This window comes from Gymnogyps californianus, chromosome 2 (genome assembly GCF_018139145.2).
Source record: "Gymnogyps californianus isolate 813 chromosome 2, ASM1813914v2, whole genome shotgun sequence".
NCBI classification, from domain to species: Eukaryota; Metazoa; Chordata; class Aves; order Accipitriformes; family Cathartidae; genus Gymnogyps; species Gymnogyps californianus.
In genome coordinates this window covers 128,236,208-128,251,905 of record NC_059472.1, presented here as the reverse complement: position 1 = coordinate 128,251,905, position 15,698 = coordinate 128,236,208, and the positions used below count along the sequence as shown (strand labels likewise).

Here is a 15,698-nt window from a genome sequence, read left to right as displayed (position 1 = left end):
CATGTAAAGGACAAGACAATAATCGAGAAAAGTCAACAAGGATTTACCAAGAGCAAATCATGCTTGACCAATCTGGTTGCCCGCCATGATGAAATGACTGGCCATGCAGATGAAGGGAGAGGAGTGAATGCAATATATTCTTACTTTAGTTAGGCTTTTGACACTTACTTCCAAAAGCATCATCACTTATAGTATGACAAAGTATGGGCTAAACGAAAGGATTGTAGGTGGGCTGAAAATTGATCAGACGCCCAAGCTCAAAGCATAGAGTCAATGGCTTGATGTCCAGTTGGTGGTTGGAAATGAGCACAGTAACCAATGGACTGCTGTGAAGATACTGTTCAGCATCTTCATCAACAGCCAGTATGAGGAGACAGAATGTATACCCAGTAGATTTTCAGATGATGCAAAATTGGGAGGTGTGGCTGCCATGCTGACTGGTAGAACTTCAACTCAGAACCACCATGAGACACTGGAAGCCTAGGCAAAAGAAACCTTTTTGAGGTTTCTGTTTTAGAAACTTCAGTAAGTGCAAAATTCTGCACCTGAGGAGAAAAAACCCAATGCACCAGTGCAGACAGGGAAGGAACTTGCTATGTTTCAGGCCTGCTGAAAAGGATCTGGAGGCTACAGTAGCTGCTGAATTGTTTATAAACTAATAAAGTTCTCTTATCACGAATAATGTAAACAGTGCACTGGGCTACATTAGGAGGAATGTAGTCAGCAGATCTAGGAAAGTCATTACCCCCCTCTACTCAGTGCTTGCGAGCCCTCACCTTGACTAATGTTTTGGGCCTCCAGTTTAAGAAGGATGTTGAGAAACTGGAGAGGGTCCGGTGCAGGGCTACTATGATGGTTACAGATCTAGAGGACAGGCTGAGGGAGCTGGGCTTGTTTATTTTGGCAAAGATGAGCCTAAGGGGGATCTGCTGGGAGCCTGCAACTACATGGAGCTACAAAGATGATGTAATCAAACTCTTCCCAGCAGTGGCAGATGATATAGAAGGGACCACAGCCCAAAATTGCCCCTCGGAAGGTTCAAATTGGTCATTAGGAAAATATTCTTCATTAGAAGAGCAGTGCACACTGGAAGAGGTTACTCATAGAAGTAGTAGAGTTTCTGTTCAAAGTCACTGACCTGATCCAGTGTTAGTGATTATCCTACTCCAAGTAGCAGCTTGAGCAGAGGTCTCTTCTAATCAACATTTCTAAGACTAATCTTTTCACAGCATCTTTCTAAAATTGTTCTGCAAATTATGAATGTTTTAAAGTTTTGTAAAGGTAAGCCACAAAATCACAAAGTCCCTCAGAAAAAATGACAAATTTTTTCAGTATTCTAAAGTCAAATTCTTTAGCAGTAATAGATGAAACAACTGATTTATAGCCAGCATTGTGCAGATGCTCTCGATTCTTGTCCAGACAGTATTCACTGCGCCTTTCTCTAAGCGCCAACTTTTGTGTTTCACTGTGCTGAGAAAGTGAGTATCCTGGATACCATTTTTATTTTGTGTACAAATAGCAGTGCTGATTTGATCTCTCTTATGCATGAACAAAGACTTATAAATTCTTTGAACAGGCCAAATGTAAGTCAAGAGAAAAACATTGGTGGTCTATGCTTCCTTGAGAAACGGACCTTTCAGCTGATCTGACACACACAGTACCAGAAACGCGTGAACAGTGATTCAAACTCATTCAGCCACAGCTCTCAAAGGTTAACCAGTTGACCACAAAATAAAAATCAATTATTTAAATAACTAACCAAAATAAAAAATCAATGTCAGCTTACCAAACAACATGTCCTATAAAGCATATAAGCTCAATATTTTCTAATATTGGGAGCTGCATTATGAGGAAGAAAAACAAATCAAGCAGCAAATCAAAGGAATCACTGCATCAGACATGGGAGACCAAGATATGCAAATCTAATGATGCAGAAAAACAACTTAATAATACTTTCTGAAAATTTAGTCCCAGAGTCCTCAAAACACTTTTCTACGCCTTCAACATTCCAGATGATGTAGAGCCTTACAGATAATCAGTAACATCTTGAATTGAATACGAGAATGAAAAGGAAGTAGGTTATTTGTCATGCCACATTGATTTACATTTCACTAACAATATAAAGCAGGCTAGTATTTATGTCTCCAGTCAAAGGAAGACTCTATTTGAGTGCCTCCATATACACATCTCCAACTATTTTCCTTGTTGTGGCAAGATTGAATCTGCAAAAAACTTGACTTACATTTATGTTTCCTGTATTCATCTTTCTTCTTATCCACATCCAGAACTTTGCTTACATTTTTACCTTTCCTTTTTTTCTTTTGCCATGAAAACTAATTCCTTTATAATTAATTATTTCCCATTTCTTTGCTATTTTTTTCCCCAATCTATACAGTTCTGGTGCTCTCCATTTGTCCAAAGCTCACTCTTCCCTTTTTATTACCTTTCCTTTCATCTGTCTTCTCACCTTTACAAAGACAGCTATGGAAATAAATTTTTTATATCCTTCCTTCTCTCCTGAGGTCATAATGAGATCAGTGATGCCTCTACCATACCCCATTTTTCATCAAATTTTACTGTTTCAGAAAAACAGCTGTGACTAACTGAAAGTGGTCAGGAACTTCAAGAACAGATTACAGAAAGTTTTACAGTTTTGACATTGTAATCCTATCCTTTTACAGCTCATTGCTTTAGAAGCTGCAGTAAGGTTTGCGGACATGGGTAAGGGCACTGGAATTTAGCATCCTACACAAGCCAAGGTCTGAAGAAATATAGTTTTGGAAGAAGCCACTCTTTCTCAACCTTGTCTTTATCAGTTTAAACAAATTTTCTCCCAAATACACGACATGTAACTTAACACAGGAGTATCAAAAACAGGGAATACGAACTCACAGAATCAGGACTGTAAAATCCTTCTTTCATAATACCATTTAGTTTTCAGCCTTACTGTTCAGGAAATGAAAGAAAAATTGAATTGTATTTTTGTCTGTTTTACTCATGCAGAATCTCAAGGAAGAGTACACTCTGTTGTCAAAGGCTTACAACAATACATGTCCAAGCACTTCATTCATGAACACTCAGAACAGCAAAACTCCATTCATCTTACAGCTGAATCCTGAATATGAATTAACTTGGCAGCACTACCAGTGTTAAGTGCAGAGGAAAAAGAAACTATCTTCAAAGAGAAGAGTATTTAAAGGTATTTAAGGTGTTTAAGCAATAATGCTGCGATTTAAAACATAACACAAAAAGTGACAGAACTGTGTTGGAGGAACAGCCCAGTCTTCCTGTTGTCTTGTCTGATGCTGGTCAATGATGGGTTGGGTAAAGTGTAATGAACAAAGTAAGTCATGATATAGACTTGTAATGGTACTGCCCCGAATACTCTCCCAGGCCACACAGATTTGCAGATCAGGGATTTCTTGAACTGGAAGCGCTTTTTTTTTTTTTTGTAGTTAATAGCCCTTGGACTTTTCCTATATTTGCATGGTAACATTTTCAATTCTTTCAGTATTCATAGTAAGAGCACTAAGGAAACATCCCCTGAGCTCTTGGCAAATTGGCAGGGCAAATTAGAAAATAATTCTGATGAGGTATCGAAACATTTAAAGGAAAATAATGGGAAAAATGAGATTGACACAAGGAAATCCTGAAGCCAGGGACTTGCTAAGAGTCTTACCAGTACTTAAGCACTTATTCATAAAATATACACAGAGTACACCTTTTGCATATTGGTAGCATTTTACATGTCAAACAAGATTCAGATGCATGGCATAAATTGCTTTCTCATTTAATTTTATGCAAATTTCCCTGGAGTAAAAAGCAGCGGTTACTGTTTCCAATTTTGTAAGAATTTACTTAGTTTTCATTTTTGAATCTAACAATTAAATACAAGATTTAACCTTTTAATCTTGAACCCCTGACAGCTGAATGTTGGTTGACACCCCCCATAATTTTTTTATGATCTATGCCAACCACGGAATAGTCTACAGCATATGCTGACATTTAAACCAGAAACCAGTTTTTGAACAATGAATTACATACAATGGAATTTAAAACAAAATTTTAATTTATTTAATTTACTAATTTAACTCATCTATTATTTAATTGTATCACTCATGGGCCCTCATCAGGACCAAGACCTTGCTCTGCTGGGTGCCATACAAACAAAGAAAAAACCAGCTTCTCTAAAGGACTTAACAGTGTAAGCCAAGAGACAACAGATGGCTGCAGACACACATATGGGGAGGACATGGAAACAATATGGCTGTATTAGTCAGTCTTATAGACATGGCTTCAGCATGTTAGCAACCAAACTGTTGTCAATGGAAAGGTGGAATATTTAGGAGAGTTTTCATAAGGCATTTGCTTTGCAGATGTTTAGAGAAAGTTTCTTCTACATGGAAGAGGCTATGAAATGATTAGATGCAAGTTCACCAAGCATATCAGAGTCAGGGATGGAGTATATATTGTCACTTTTACACTGAGAATTTTGCTACTTGTGAAGTGTTCGCACAAATTGGAATTATTTCAGATATTAATATATTACCCTGGGAAGATACAAAGAAGTTCAGATACTGCCTTCGAGTATTAATTCCTGCAGAAGTAGAGGTTATGTACTGATTTCCTGTGCTGAACCATTGCCTGCCAATATTTCTGTGTCCCTGTGCTAGCTGAAGTATTCCCATGCTTAATGTATTTCCAAATACACCTTATTAATGTTTTGTGTTCTTCACACCTTCACAACTGCCAGTTTTTTTATTATTTTGAATATACTTTCATCAATGTTAAACATTTTAAGCACAGTATTTTCAGATAAATCCTACAAACACATATTTTATTCCTTTGGACTGCCTGCACAGTGAACTCAAGTCATGTTTTTGTTTTACACCATTTTAACTCAAGACTGCTTCTACAGCCCCAGGATGGTATGAGGTAGCTTAAGTAGAAACGTCTTTCTTTCCTTTTTTCTTTTCTTTATTTAAACTCTCTCTTAATTTCACTGTGTAGTGCTAGTAGGCATAGTCGCTCAGAGTAGGACTTTATACTTGCTGATAGTTACATACTTATTTCAGTGCTTTCCTAGATCAGAACCCTTAAAGCACAAACAGGTTCTCTGTTAGGTTAATACAGGATATGGTGGTGTAGTTATCCACCTTAAAGAAGGATAAGGGGAATACAAAACCTATGGAAGCATACTTTTCTTTTTCTCTCTTTTCTCTTCTGCCTTATCGTTACTTTGACCTGTTGCTTTCCAACACAGAAATTTTGCTCTCTGGTAGTACTGTATGTCTCAAAATACATCAAGGGACATCAGAGTAAGCACAAATGAATTAGGTAAAAAGTAATCCTAGAAGTCTAGGTTCAAAATGCAGTGCTGTCAAAGTTAAAACATTTCAGGGCACAATGCATCCTCTTCTGCTCAAAGAAGTAAATTTAGAAGAATAATTACCTATTTTAAAACCTGAAACAGAACTGCCACTGGGTAATCTTTAGTGAACATATGTCTGTGACAACCCTCTGAAAGGGGTGGGGGAGTGGGAATGAGAAAAATAAGAAAATAAAATGAAGGATGAAAGAAAGGTCAACAAAATATCCATTGTGACTCCTAGGAGCCAAGCTAAATCAGGTTATGTACCAACACTGCAAAAAAAAAAATTAAATTATTTGGTTCGGAGGGCTCTGATTGAAAACAAGTATCAAAAACAAGAAATGAATTTTATAATACAGATAAAAACGTTCAACTAGGATGAGACCAAGACAAATTTGGCAATAAATTAAAATGCTAGAAGGCATTCACCTGCAAAGGCACATATTTTTGGGCATTAGTACAATCCTGACTTCCTCTGTGTGCTTTCAGCAACAACACAGAAAGGGATGGCATCGCACAATGCTTTCCCAAGCTATGCACATGTAAACAGAACCAACAGATTATTGGTAAAGGATTAAATGAATAAATAAATATTTCAGCCTTTCTGTACTTAACCCTCCCCATAAAACAGCGAACAAAACCCAACAAAACTGAAAGGGTTGCAACTCTGACTCAGAATAGCCAATGACCCAGGAACTCTCCCTCCCAACATTCAAATTTCTAACACTCTAGAGTTAGCATTGTTCAAGGAGACCCACACTTTTTAAATGCAAGAAAAATGATGTTTTTCTTACTCTTTTTACATTTGAAGACAGGTGAAATATACACGCATGTGTATTTTAACACCTTATGTATCTGTAGCTTTTCTGAAATATAAAAATAAGAATTCGTGGTCAGCTATTTCTCCTCTTCTTCCAAACTAGAATAACTCTCTGTTCCTCTTCCTTGCCCTCTAGTTTTATGAGAACATATATCATATGTATATACATATCATACATTAACATATATATAATCTACTTATTTGATTTATTGTCTCTTAAAACAAAGATAAAAATATTTACATATAATGGCATTTGGAAGAAAGTGAAAGACGGAGCCTCAGAGGATCTCCCTAGCCCCCTGACAGATCCACTTCATTTCAATTAAAATCCTGAAAATAGCTGAAACTCTGGCTCACAGCTTCTAAACACCAGGTCCTGCTGTTGAATTTCCATCTTAAACAGTTCAAAGACAATTTGCCAGTGTCACACTGTTGGAGTCGGCTTACTTTGCCACCTCCCACCTTGCCTGGAGACATTGGTGGCAAAGGACCACGAGCTTGGACATTTTCCAAAGCAGCTCCCACTGTCAAACCTATTAGTGGAACAGCTTCCAGGTGCACCAGCCTCACTGTTGCAGAGCTAGAAACCAGCAACTGTGCTACTGGAGCACGAGTAGGACTTGTTTTCATCTAACCTGAGTATATTTTCCTCTTAAAAATACTCCACTCCTATGCTCAGATAATCTCTCCTTAGCAGGAAGATGGAGAAGGATAAACATGAATAATGGAGAAAGCTCTTGCCTAGAGACAAATGAAGTAGGGATGGAAAGAAACCTCTTTTTCAAGCAGACACAAGACAAGCGGGACTTATCTACCTGCTGCCTGCACAAGTCCACCTGCTGGCACTGCCCTATGGGACTGCCGAGAGACAGTTTAAAAACAAAAACCATGACAAGCTGGAAGATCTATGGAATGTAAAACATTTTGCATAACTGACTGTGGATGGGTAGGCACTGAAAAACTGAGAAAATCGGTAATATTTCACTTGGTAAGGGAATAGATGAGAACAGAAAGAGCTGTAGGGTAATAGAAATTATCCCTTTGAACAGAAATGCTGATAAAAGGTTTCCCTCAGTGCTGCTGTTGACATCGCTGACTTAATCATATTGGAATATTTCTTCATAAATAATAAAACTGAGATATTAATTTAGATGGTATGACTGTAAGTATTTTGGAAATAGTTATAAATAAACACATAGGCGAACGAGAATCCCCTTTCCTCCACTATGTTTCAGTATCACATCTGACGGGCTTTCTGCCCATCTGGTACACACATTGCTGGCCCCTAAGACTGCATAAGCCCACTGTGGCAAATGCAAGAGAAATGTGAGCAGGGGAAAAACCCCCACCATTTTATGATTTTTGAGCTCTCTGAAACAATGCGGTAAGTATTCTTGAATGCATATGAATATGGGTATGGCATGATTACTATGTAGATATTCTGCAATGCATGAAGTTCATGCTCCATGCTTCAATATTATATTACTAAAGTATTTGGTTGAATGTTGTTGAAATGGCTGATTAGGTGTGATGTACTTATGCAATTATGCTTCTTAATTTTGCTGCCTGAATAAGCAATTTAATATACATATAGTTCAACACACACAGAGTCCTTTATGAAGGACTCTCAAAGCATACCCTTTGTTAAACTCATACTCAGTTAAATTTTTTTTAAGCATCAGTTGCAAAAAAGTTTCACTAACCCCTTCTCTGGATGCAGACCAGAGCAGAATCTTATTATTTAGTGTTTTTAGAATCTCTGATTATATTCTTCAGAGTTTAAGGAGGGTAAAACTTAAGTATAGTGATGATGAAGGGACTGTAAATATACACCATTTATACTACATTGTTAAAACAACAGAAGTACAAGTTTTGTTGTTTTTATAGGGAATGATTTGATTTAACCAAACACAGACAAAAATAAGAATCAAGCTATTAAACACATACCTACAGTTTATTTCAGTGGGAAAAAAACCTCCCAAACACAGAAACCCTTTCCGCTCAAAAAAAGCCCCAACTAAACCAATAGCCTCATTTAGAGAGATGTTTCTCATCCATGTCCATGTTTTTGTTGAGAGTTCAGCTCTTCACAGAAATGGACAGTAATTTTGTGGTGTTATCTTAAAAGAGCAGGATGAAGGGATGAGGTTTCCACTGAAAAGGAAAAAAAGGGCAGCTCAAACCACCAACACAGATCCTCAGATATATTTTTCTTTGCCACTGCGATGCTCAAACATTAACTTCATGATTAATGTACGGAAAGAGGATGCACAGAGCAAGTCCTGTACCTGCTGCTGGTAACATGATTGCTGCAGAGTGAAGGATCACACTTCTTGGCTCCAAAGTCACTTTGATCCTTTTGTAAACATTGATGATAGTCTCATTCATTCATGATTTTGGTATTTTTTAAATTCTCCCTGACAGTTTTAAAGGGCTGCCCAATAATTTTAAAAGTTCTTATGGCCTTGTTTCAAATGATATCATTCTAATTTGCTTCTGTGCAGAAGTTACTGGCAAGTATAATTCAGCTGCACGTATCCGAATCTCTTGTACCAGAGAAAGACAACAGTTTACATTGACATTTTTAAAATCTTCCAAATGGCCCCACAGATCTGTTCTGTATACATGTTTATTGCTCATAATATGACAGAAAAAGCACTGCAGAGCCACTTGGGTTTTTATTCATCTTTTATTCTAAGCAATTAACTTCCTGTTTTTATCACAGTACAGTTTCTTTTCCCTGAAATGAATCACTCCAAAAAAGATAAGGAGCATTAGGATTCAAAGCTGCCACTCATGCACACAGCTGTCGTTTTACTAAATTATATGAAACTTGCAAGTATTTCTAATAAAAAACTCTAAAAGGCAGCTTATTTTTCCTTGTACTGTTTTCAGCTCTTTCATTTGAGTTACAGTATATTGTGGGAGCCTGAGGAAGGCAACGGAGAAACGAATCACACTTCCAAAATATCTCAGAGGTTTTTCTACGAACTCTGTTCACATGACCTGGCAGCATCTCAGATTTAGTATTATTTTCATCTATCCCTAAAATTAGACAAGCACTGAAGTACTAAATAAATTGCATTTTTCAGGTGTCTGAATTGGCCTATCGCATCAGAATAAGGAAGACAAATGTCCTCCAGTGTTAACTGCAGTTAAACGTTAAGGCACTGAAGTTCGTTAAACTTAATGGCACTGAGAACAATCATCATGTCTTTAACTTTAGGCCTAACAAATCCAACATACTGACCGAGGAACTGGCTGTCGCACACAGACGCTAACTTATTCTGGGCACATTTTATGATGCGTAACTAAAAAAGGACATTTCATCACAGCATTTGTATTTCCAAATAAATGTTTGGCATTGGTAAGTATGGACTGACAAATATTTTGCTTAAAACCTTTCAAAGAGATTTTAAAAATAATAGTCAGGGAAAAGACATATGGGAATAAAAAAGTCTCCAAGATGTGCACCATGCACAAAAGGCTTGCTCTTCTTCAAAGGAATTTTTGCATGCATGATATTTTTCGTGTGGCTGTCTAGTATTTATTATCTCTTTGATTTTTGTATACCGCTTCTACTTGAACAAAACTGCCAAGTTTGTATGCTTAAAATCAGGTTTCTAAATCAGTAGAGCAGATGCCTATTTAATTGAAAATAATGGCATACATTAATTTTCTAACCTGTAGGGGTACTCATAACTAACTTCAAATCAGTCAGACTAGCTATGTAAATCACAGACAGTAACAGTTGTTTATACCTGCTTGTGGGGACAATAGCATATGTTGTCAAATTTGATTTAATTAAAAAGTCTGTGCAATCAAAACCAGCATGATGCATGACACTTTTGTTCAGGATTTTTTTGCTAAGAAATGAGGATTCTGATTGACCATGTTTGTAAATTATTTTAGTGAAGAAAATAAACTGCTCCAGATTTTCCTTAGAAGTGCTTCCTTCTTGGGAATTTTTTAACTAACATATTTTCCAAATGGATAATTCGATTTTTCTTAACTTGAAACCTTTTACGTAGAAATTTACTTATTAAAATATACACTTTCTCCAAATCAAAACTTTCTTTTCAGTCAAAACCATCTTTCTTCTGTGTTTTTTTAATGGATGTTTTAAAAATGTTTATATTGTTCAACTCAAAGTTCCCTCTCTGGCACATCTCTATGGCTGAAAGCAATTTATAGAATATTCTGCCAGAAACTGAGACCAGCCAACCATATTTGCCAGAATCAACGACTAAGCCGCTTTGCTATTTGCCAAAAAGAGGGGTAGACTGTCCTTAATGGTTGCTGGAGATGTAAATGAAACATAATGAGAAACAAACAGACCACAAATGCACCCAATTTCCCAACTCTGCCAAAAAGGAGAGGGCAGTAGGCAGGCTATGAGAGGAAATTTTCTAGGACTTTTTTCCAGCAAGACTGACCCAGCCAGAAGATAACGGGCACTGGAGCGCGCTATATATTAAAAGTTCCTGTTCCTGTTTATGGGAAGACAGCTCCAAAAACTGCAACCTAAGTTATTCCTGTCAGAAAGCCGCAAACTATATAAAGGGTTAGGGAACCATCTCACTGCTGAGCACAAAACAGACTTTCAAACACATTTGGTGGGCCTCACGTTAACATACAGCTGAGTGCCACTCAATAGCAACGGGAAAAACATCAGGCTGCCATGGGTTGCCAAAACATGATCTGATATTGTGCATTCAGCCCTGAGGCTGTAGATTCACTTCCTTAACTAAATACAACAGGGGACATCTGTTTCTGACAACAGCAGTAAAAACTCATTCCATTGATCTTTGCATTTGAGAGGAAAAAAAGATCTAGAAGACTAAATATAATGCAACTGTTACTACCTTAAGAAGTCCTTAACATGAGCAATGGACACATCCTATTCCTGGAGGCAATGAATCAAGTATCAATTTTGATCACAACTCTCCCAGAGAAAGTCCAGCTTGTTGGACTGGCTTTAGGAAAGAGAGAATTTAGACAAGTCACATTCCAGTTTATCCTGTCACGGAATCCCAGAATGGTTGAGGTTGGAAGGGACCTCTGAAGCTCATCTTGTCCATGCCCCTGCTCAAGCAGGGTGACCTAGAGCAGGCTGCCCAGGACTGTGTCCAGATAGCTCTTGAATATCTCCAAGGATGGAGACTCCATAACCTCCTTGGGCAACCTGTGCCAGTGCTCAGTCACTCTCACAGTGACAAAATGTTTCCTGATGTTCAGACAGAGCCTCCTGTGTTTCCGTTTGTGCCCATTGCCTCTGGTCCTGTCACTGGGCACCACTGAAAAGAGCCTGGCTCCGTCCTCTTTGCACCCTCCCTTCAGGTATTCATACACATTGATAAGATCCCCCTGAGCCTTCTCTTCTCCAGGCTGAACAGTCCCAGCTCTCTCAGCCTTTCCTCACAGGAGAGGTGCCACAGCCCCTTCATCACCTTTGTGACTCTCTCCAGTATGTCTATGTTTCTCTCGTACTGGGGAGCCCAGAACTGGACACAGTACTCCAGGTGCAACCTGCAATGATGACATTCCTGTTCACCCCATGACAATGTTACAGTAATGTCCTCTGGCCTGTGAAAATCACTTTTTTTAACTCCACATTGAAGGACATATTTTTATGTATGTATTCCATTTCTGCTTTGCTTGGGAAGGGCATTCATTAGAAGTACAAAGATGAAGGGGAAATGGATTCTCTTTCATCCGTTACACCAAGAATGACTAATTTTAAAACCATCTTTTTATGAAGCGATTGATGCATGGCCATGTTCCAACAAAGGTAATTTCCCCAGTACTTAACAACATAATCTGTATAATTATTAGAGTAAAAATGTAAACCAGTTCAGTTTTATAAATAAAACAAAGATGTGAATCCATTATGTTTTCAAGCCTTCTTTTGCCTCCAGAAAACAGCTGTAAATGAAGCAACTGTAAGACTGGAGAATTCTGATGCAACTATTTTGGGACCTCAGGATGAACTCTTTGGGGTTTTCTTCTCTACGTGGAAAATGAGGTATCATGAAATTTACAGGAAAACAAAACCCAAACATCTTCTTGAGCAATAGAGAACAGATTTAAACAAACCTTTTCCTCTTGGAGCTGCTACAAATTCCTTTTTCCTATATTAAAGGTCAGACAAAAACTGAACATAAGGAAATACATTTTGGTAGCCTAAAACCTTTTCTAGCTGTTTGATCATAAAACACTACAACATAAATTATACATCACAGTTTTGAAAATTTATGCTCTGCTTAGTTTATCACGATTACCAATCTACTGAAAATTATCATAAGGACTACAAATCTGTTCCGATGAATACTTCTTTGTCCAAAATCCTTGGAAAAAAAATTAATAAAATATTATGAATTTGAGAAATTATTTACCTGAGAAACATGTTAATCATTAATGGATTCTAATAGAGTATGAATATTATAATGGCAAATTCTTCTATGTCTCCTATTAGAGAACTAAGAAGGAATTATTCTTAAACTCTACTAGTGCAAAAAACCCAAGTTCTGGCCTGGACAAAAGTTGCAAATGAAAGCTGGATTTAGATCTTGTTAAACCACGTAAAAAGAAAAGTTCAATATTGGTATATTTACTTCTCTTCAACTCATGAGGACAAGCAGAGAGATATTAAGTTGTTGGTTTAGCTTTAAATTCAGTTCAATATGACTTAAATGGACACAAACCAAAATTACAGCTTCTTGTTGACTAACCACAAAACATAGCTTTTTTTTTAGACAACATTAAAGCATGTGGAACAAGAATTAAACCCTCTTTTTCAGTGAACAAAAACTGAACAAAGTTGCGCAAAGTTGTGCACTTCATTAGAACGTTTTAAATATCAAATTGAAAATGTGATGTGACTATTAATAAAGATTCTGCTGTTTAAAGACAAAAATGCTAAGATGTTCAGATTAAATTTCTGCACAATATTTAGCTCTGAACACCTGAAGAAATATTGCTATTACAATTCCTATTTATTGAAATCAATAGGAAGTTATATGAGCATACATTTGTGAAAATGGAATGGAGAAAACCACTATGCCTTCACCTTACAAAAAATACAACTTTTTCCATCTACTACATAACTGGTTTCTAATCAGCAGAAAGACAATGGGAAACGTGTATATAAAATAAACAAGGATCCTCCTGCTCCATGGCATATGAGGTTTATCAAAGTAGTGCTCCTAGAATATCTTTGATGGGATGAGAATTTCTTTGGAACACACCCATGATAAGAGCCAATTTTCTTGCATGAAAACGATCTGTTTAAATAATACTTTCTTGTGGCCAAACGGAAGGTAAGAGCTGTGCAAGAAATAGAACTGTGACTGCAGACTACAGATGCTACAGACACTGGGAAACCTCTGATGTATTAAGGAATTTCAGGGACAACAGATGGACATGTTTGGATCTGCTGAGCATTCGTGCTTCCCACCGAACTGTTTATTAACTTCAGGACTACACCAACAGTCTAACAAAGCAAATAAACTTACAGGACTTCTCTTTCTCAGAGGCAACAGGCGCTTTCACTGTTTCATTTCAGGTAGGATTATGGGATGGAAGTAATAATGGAGATGTTACTCAACAGAAACAGTTGAAATAGCTTATTTCTGCTTTTGCCATTAATGTGTGCTTAGGGAAACATTTGCAAGTGCAAGTGCTTAACGAATGGGAGAAATGATTGCCTCTAACAAGTAATGCAGTGTGACGTTAAAATAACTTAAAAAGTTAAAGAACCCACCGATTCTTTCCTGCTCATAGTTTTGCTTTGGGAACGGGAGCGGGAGATTGTACTGAAAAAGGAATCCTTTTTTGATGCAGACAAAGGTGGAGATCCTGTAAATTCACGTCCTCCAGACAAGCTCTCTATGCTTGGAGATGAACTGATGTTTTTTGAACTTTGGCCTGTAAAGCAAGTATAAAGTAACAAAAGAATTAATCAACGGGCAGTTTCTTTTCCCTGTAAATACTTCCTTGTCTTAATTGACATTCACTGAGATTCACAGATAGCTCAACACAGAATGAAATGTTGAAGTGTGTCAGCATGCACTGTGAGATGGAAGGACTATTCTGACATACATGGAACTTAAGTTTTGTATGAGAGAAAAATATAAAATCTTTGTGTGTATATATATATACACAAACACACTATCTAGTGTATATATACATATGCTAAACAATATATCTATATATAAATACCATCTCAGTATATATACCCTATTATATCCACAGACTGAGGACCTTCTCTTCCCTGTGCAGCATAATGAGCGAAAGTACCATCTCATAATAAACAAAAATCCTGATGTCATCAACACTGCAAAGGAAATCCTTTTTCTTGCAACAAATAAACTATAAAACTTGGCAAAGAAAGCTAAGAACAAGAACATCAGATTCCAAGAATGGGTTGGACATTGAACATCTAGATGACAATATCTAGACTTACAACAGGAAAAAGTAAGTTAAGTTCGGGAAAGAACCTAAGTTCTCATGCTTCAAATTTTAAGGCCATCTCTATCTAACAGACGTTTCGATGATGTCTACTCAATAGTTAGTTACTGTAATTTCATGCAGCTTTTCAAAAGACTCTAGCGTTGTCCACTGTCATAGTGAAGACATCTGAGTAGATGCCTGGGCTGTTTCACCATGACACTGTATGCAGTCAGGCAGTCTTTGATAAGGACCATTTCTTCCAGCTGAGGCCCACAAAGTGTTTTGAAATATTTAACTTAAAATTCTATTTCAATTAGCTCCAGAAGAAAAAAACCAATTAGCATGTCAGTTTTCATTAAATTTCTTTAAGAAAATGTTGCATTAGGACAGATATGTGTATGAGGAAGTCAATCCAGAGTGACCCAATGCAATTCTAGAATTTTCCATTCTGAAAAAAAGTAAAATAGCACGTAAAACTAAAGCTCTAGAATTCTTCCCTTTTCTTGTTTTGTCCGCTAGTCTTATGAGTCTGTTTATGTTCTCCCTTTTTCCTTTCCTTTGTTTTTGGTGTGTTTTTCATGCTACCATCTATAGCATTAAGATTGATCCTCTGAAACTAAATCACTCAGATGTCACAGGTGCAGCTTCATCTCCTTTGCAAGGTTGTGATCGAATTCAAAACCACCTCCCTCACAGATGCCAGTGGTTCATCCTTCTTTGCTCTGAGCTGCTCCCACCCTCTACGCCAGTTTTACTCCCAGATATGCCACATATTACTGCACAGACCTTACAATGTATTTAGTGTTTTGTCATTGTGGATGCACTACCAATTCTGAAAATACAAAACTAACTCCTTTTCCGGAATGGGTTAGTCTCCCCTTCGTTATGCACTGTGGTCTTCCCCCATGATACAGTTTTCTAGAGAAATAAAAGAAAACTAAAAGACAAAGAAACGAAAGGAAATAGAGGCAGAAAAAGCTGCAGAAAGCACAGAAAGAAGTTCAGATTTAGATACAAAAGGAGACCAGCTCTACTGAGATCAAACATGTTAAACAA

General features: G+C 37.3%; 1 protein-coding gene across 2 annotated transcripts in view; it reads right to left on the bottom strand.

Annotated features, from left to right (window-relative positions):
- Positions 1-15,698, bottom strand: part of TBC1D5 (TBC1 domain family member 5) — a 311,060-nt gene that overhangs the window by 32,868 nt on the left and 262,494 nt on the right. For both annotated transcript variants that reach the window (XM_050891710.1, XM_050891711.1), the window contains exon 19: positions 13,954-14,117. In XM_050891710.1, coding sequence (XP_050747667.1) covers positions 13,954-14,117 — 164 coding nt within the window. The remainder of the gene's footprint in view (positions 1-13,953; positions 14,118-15,698) is intronic.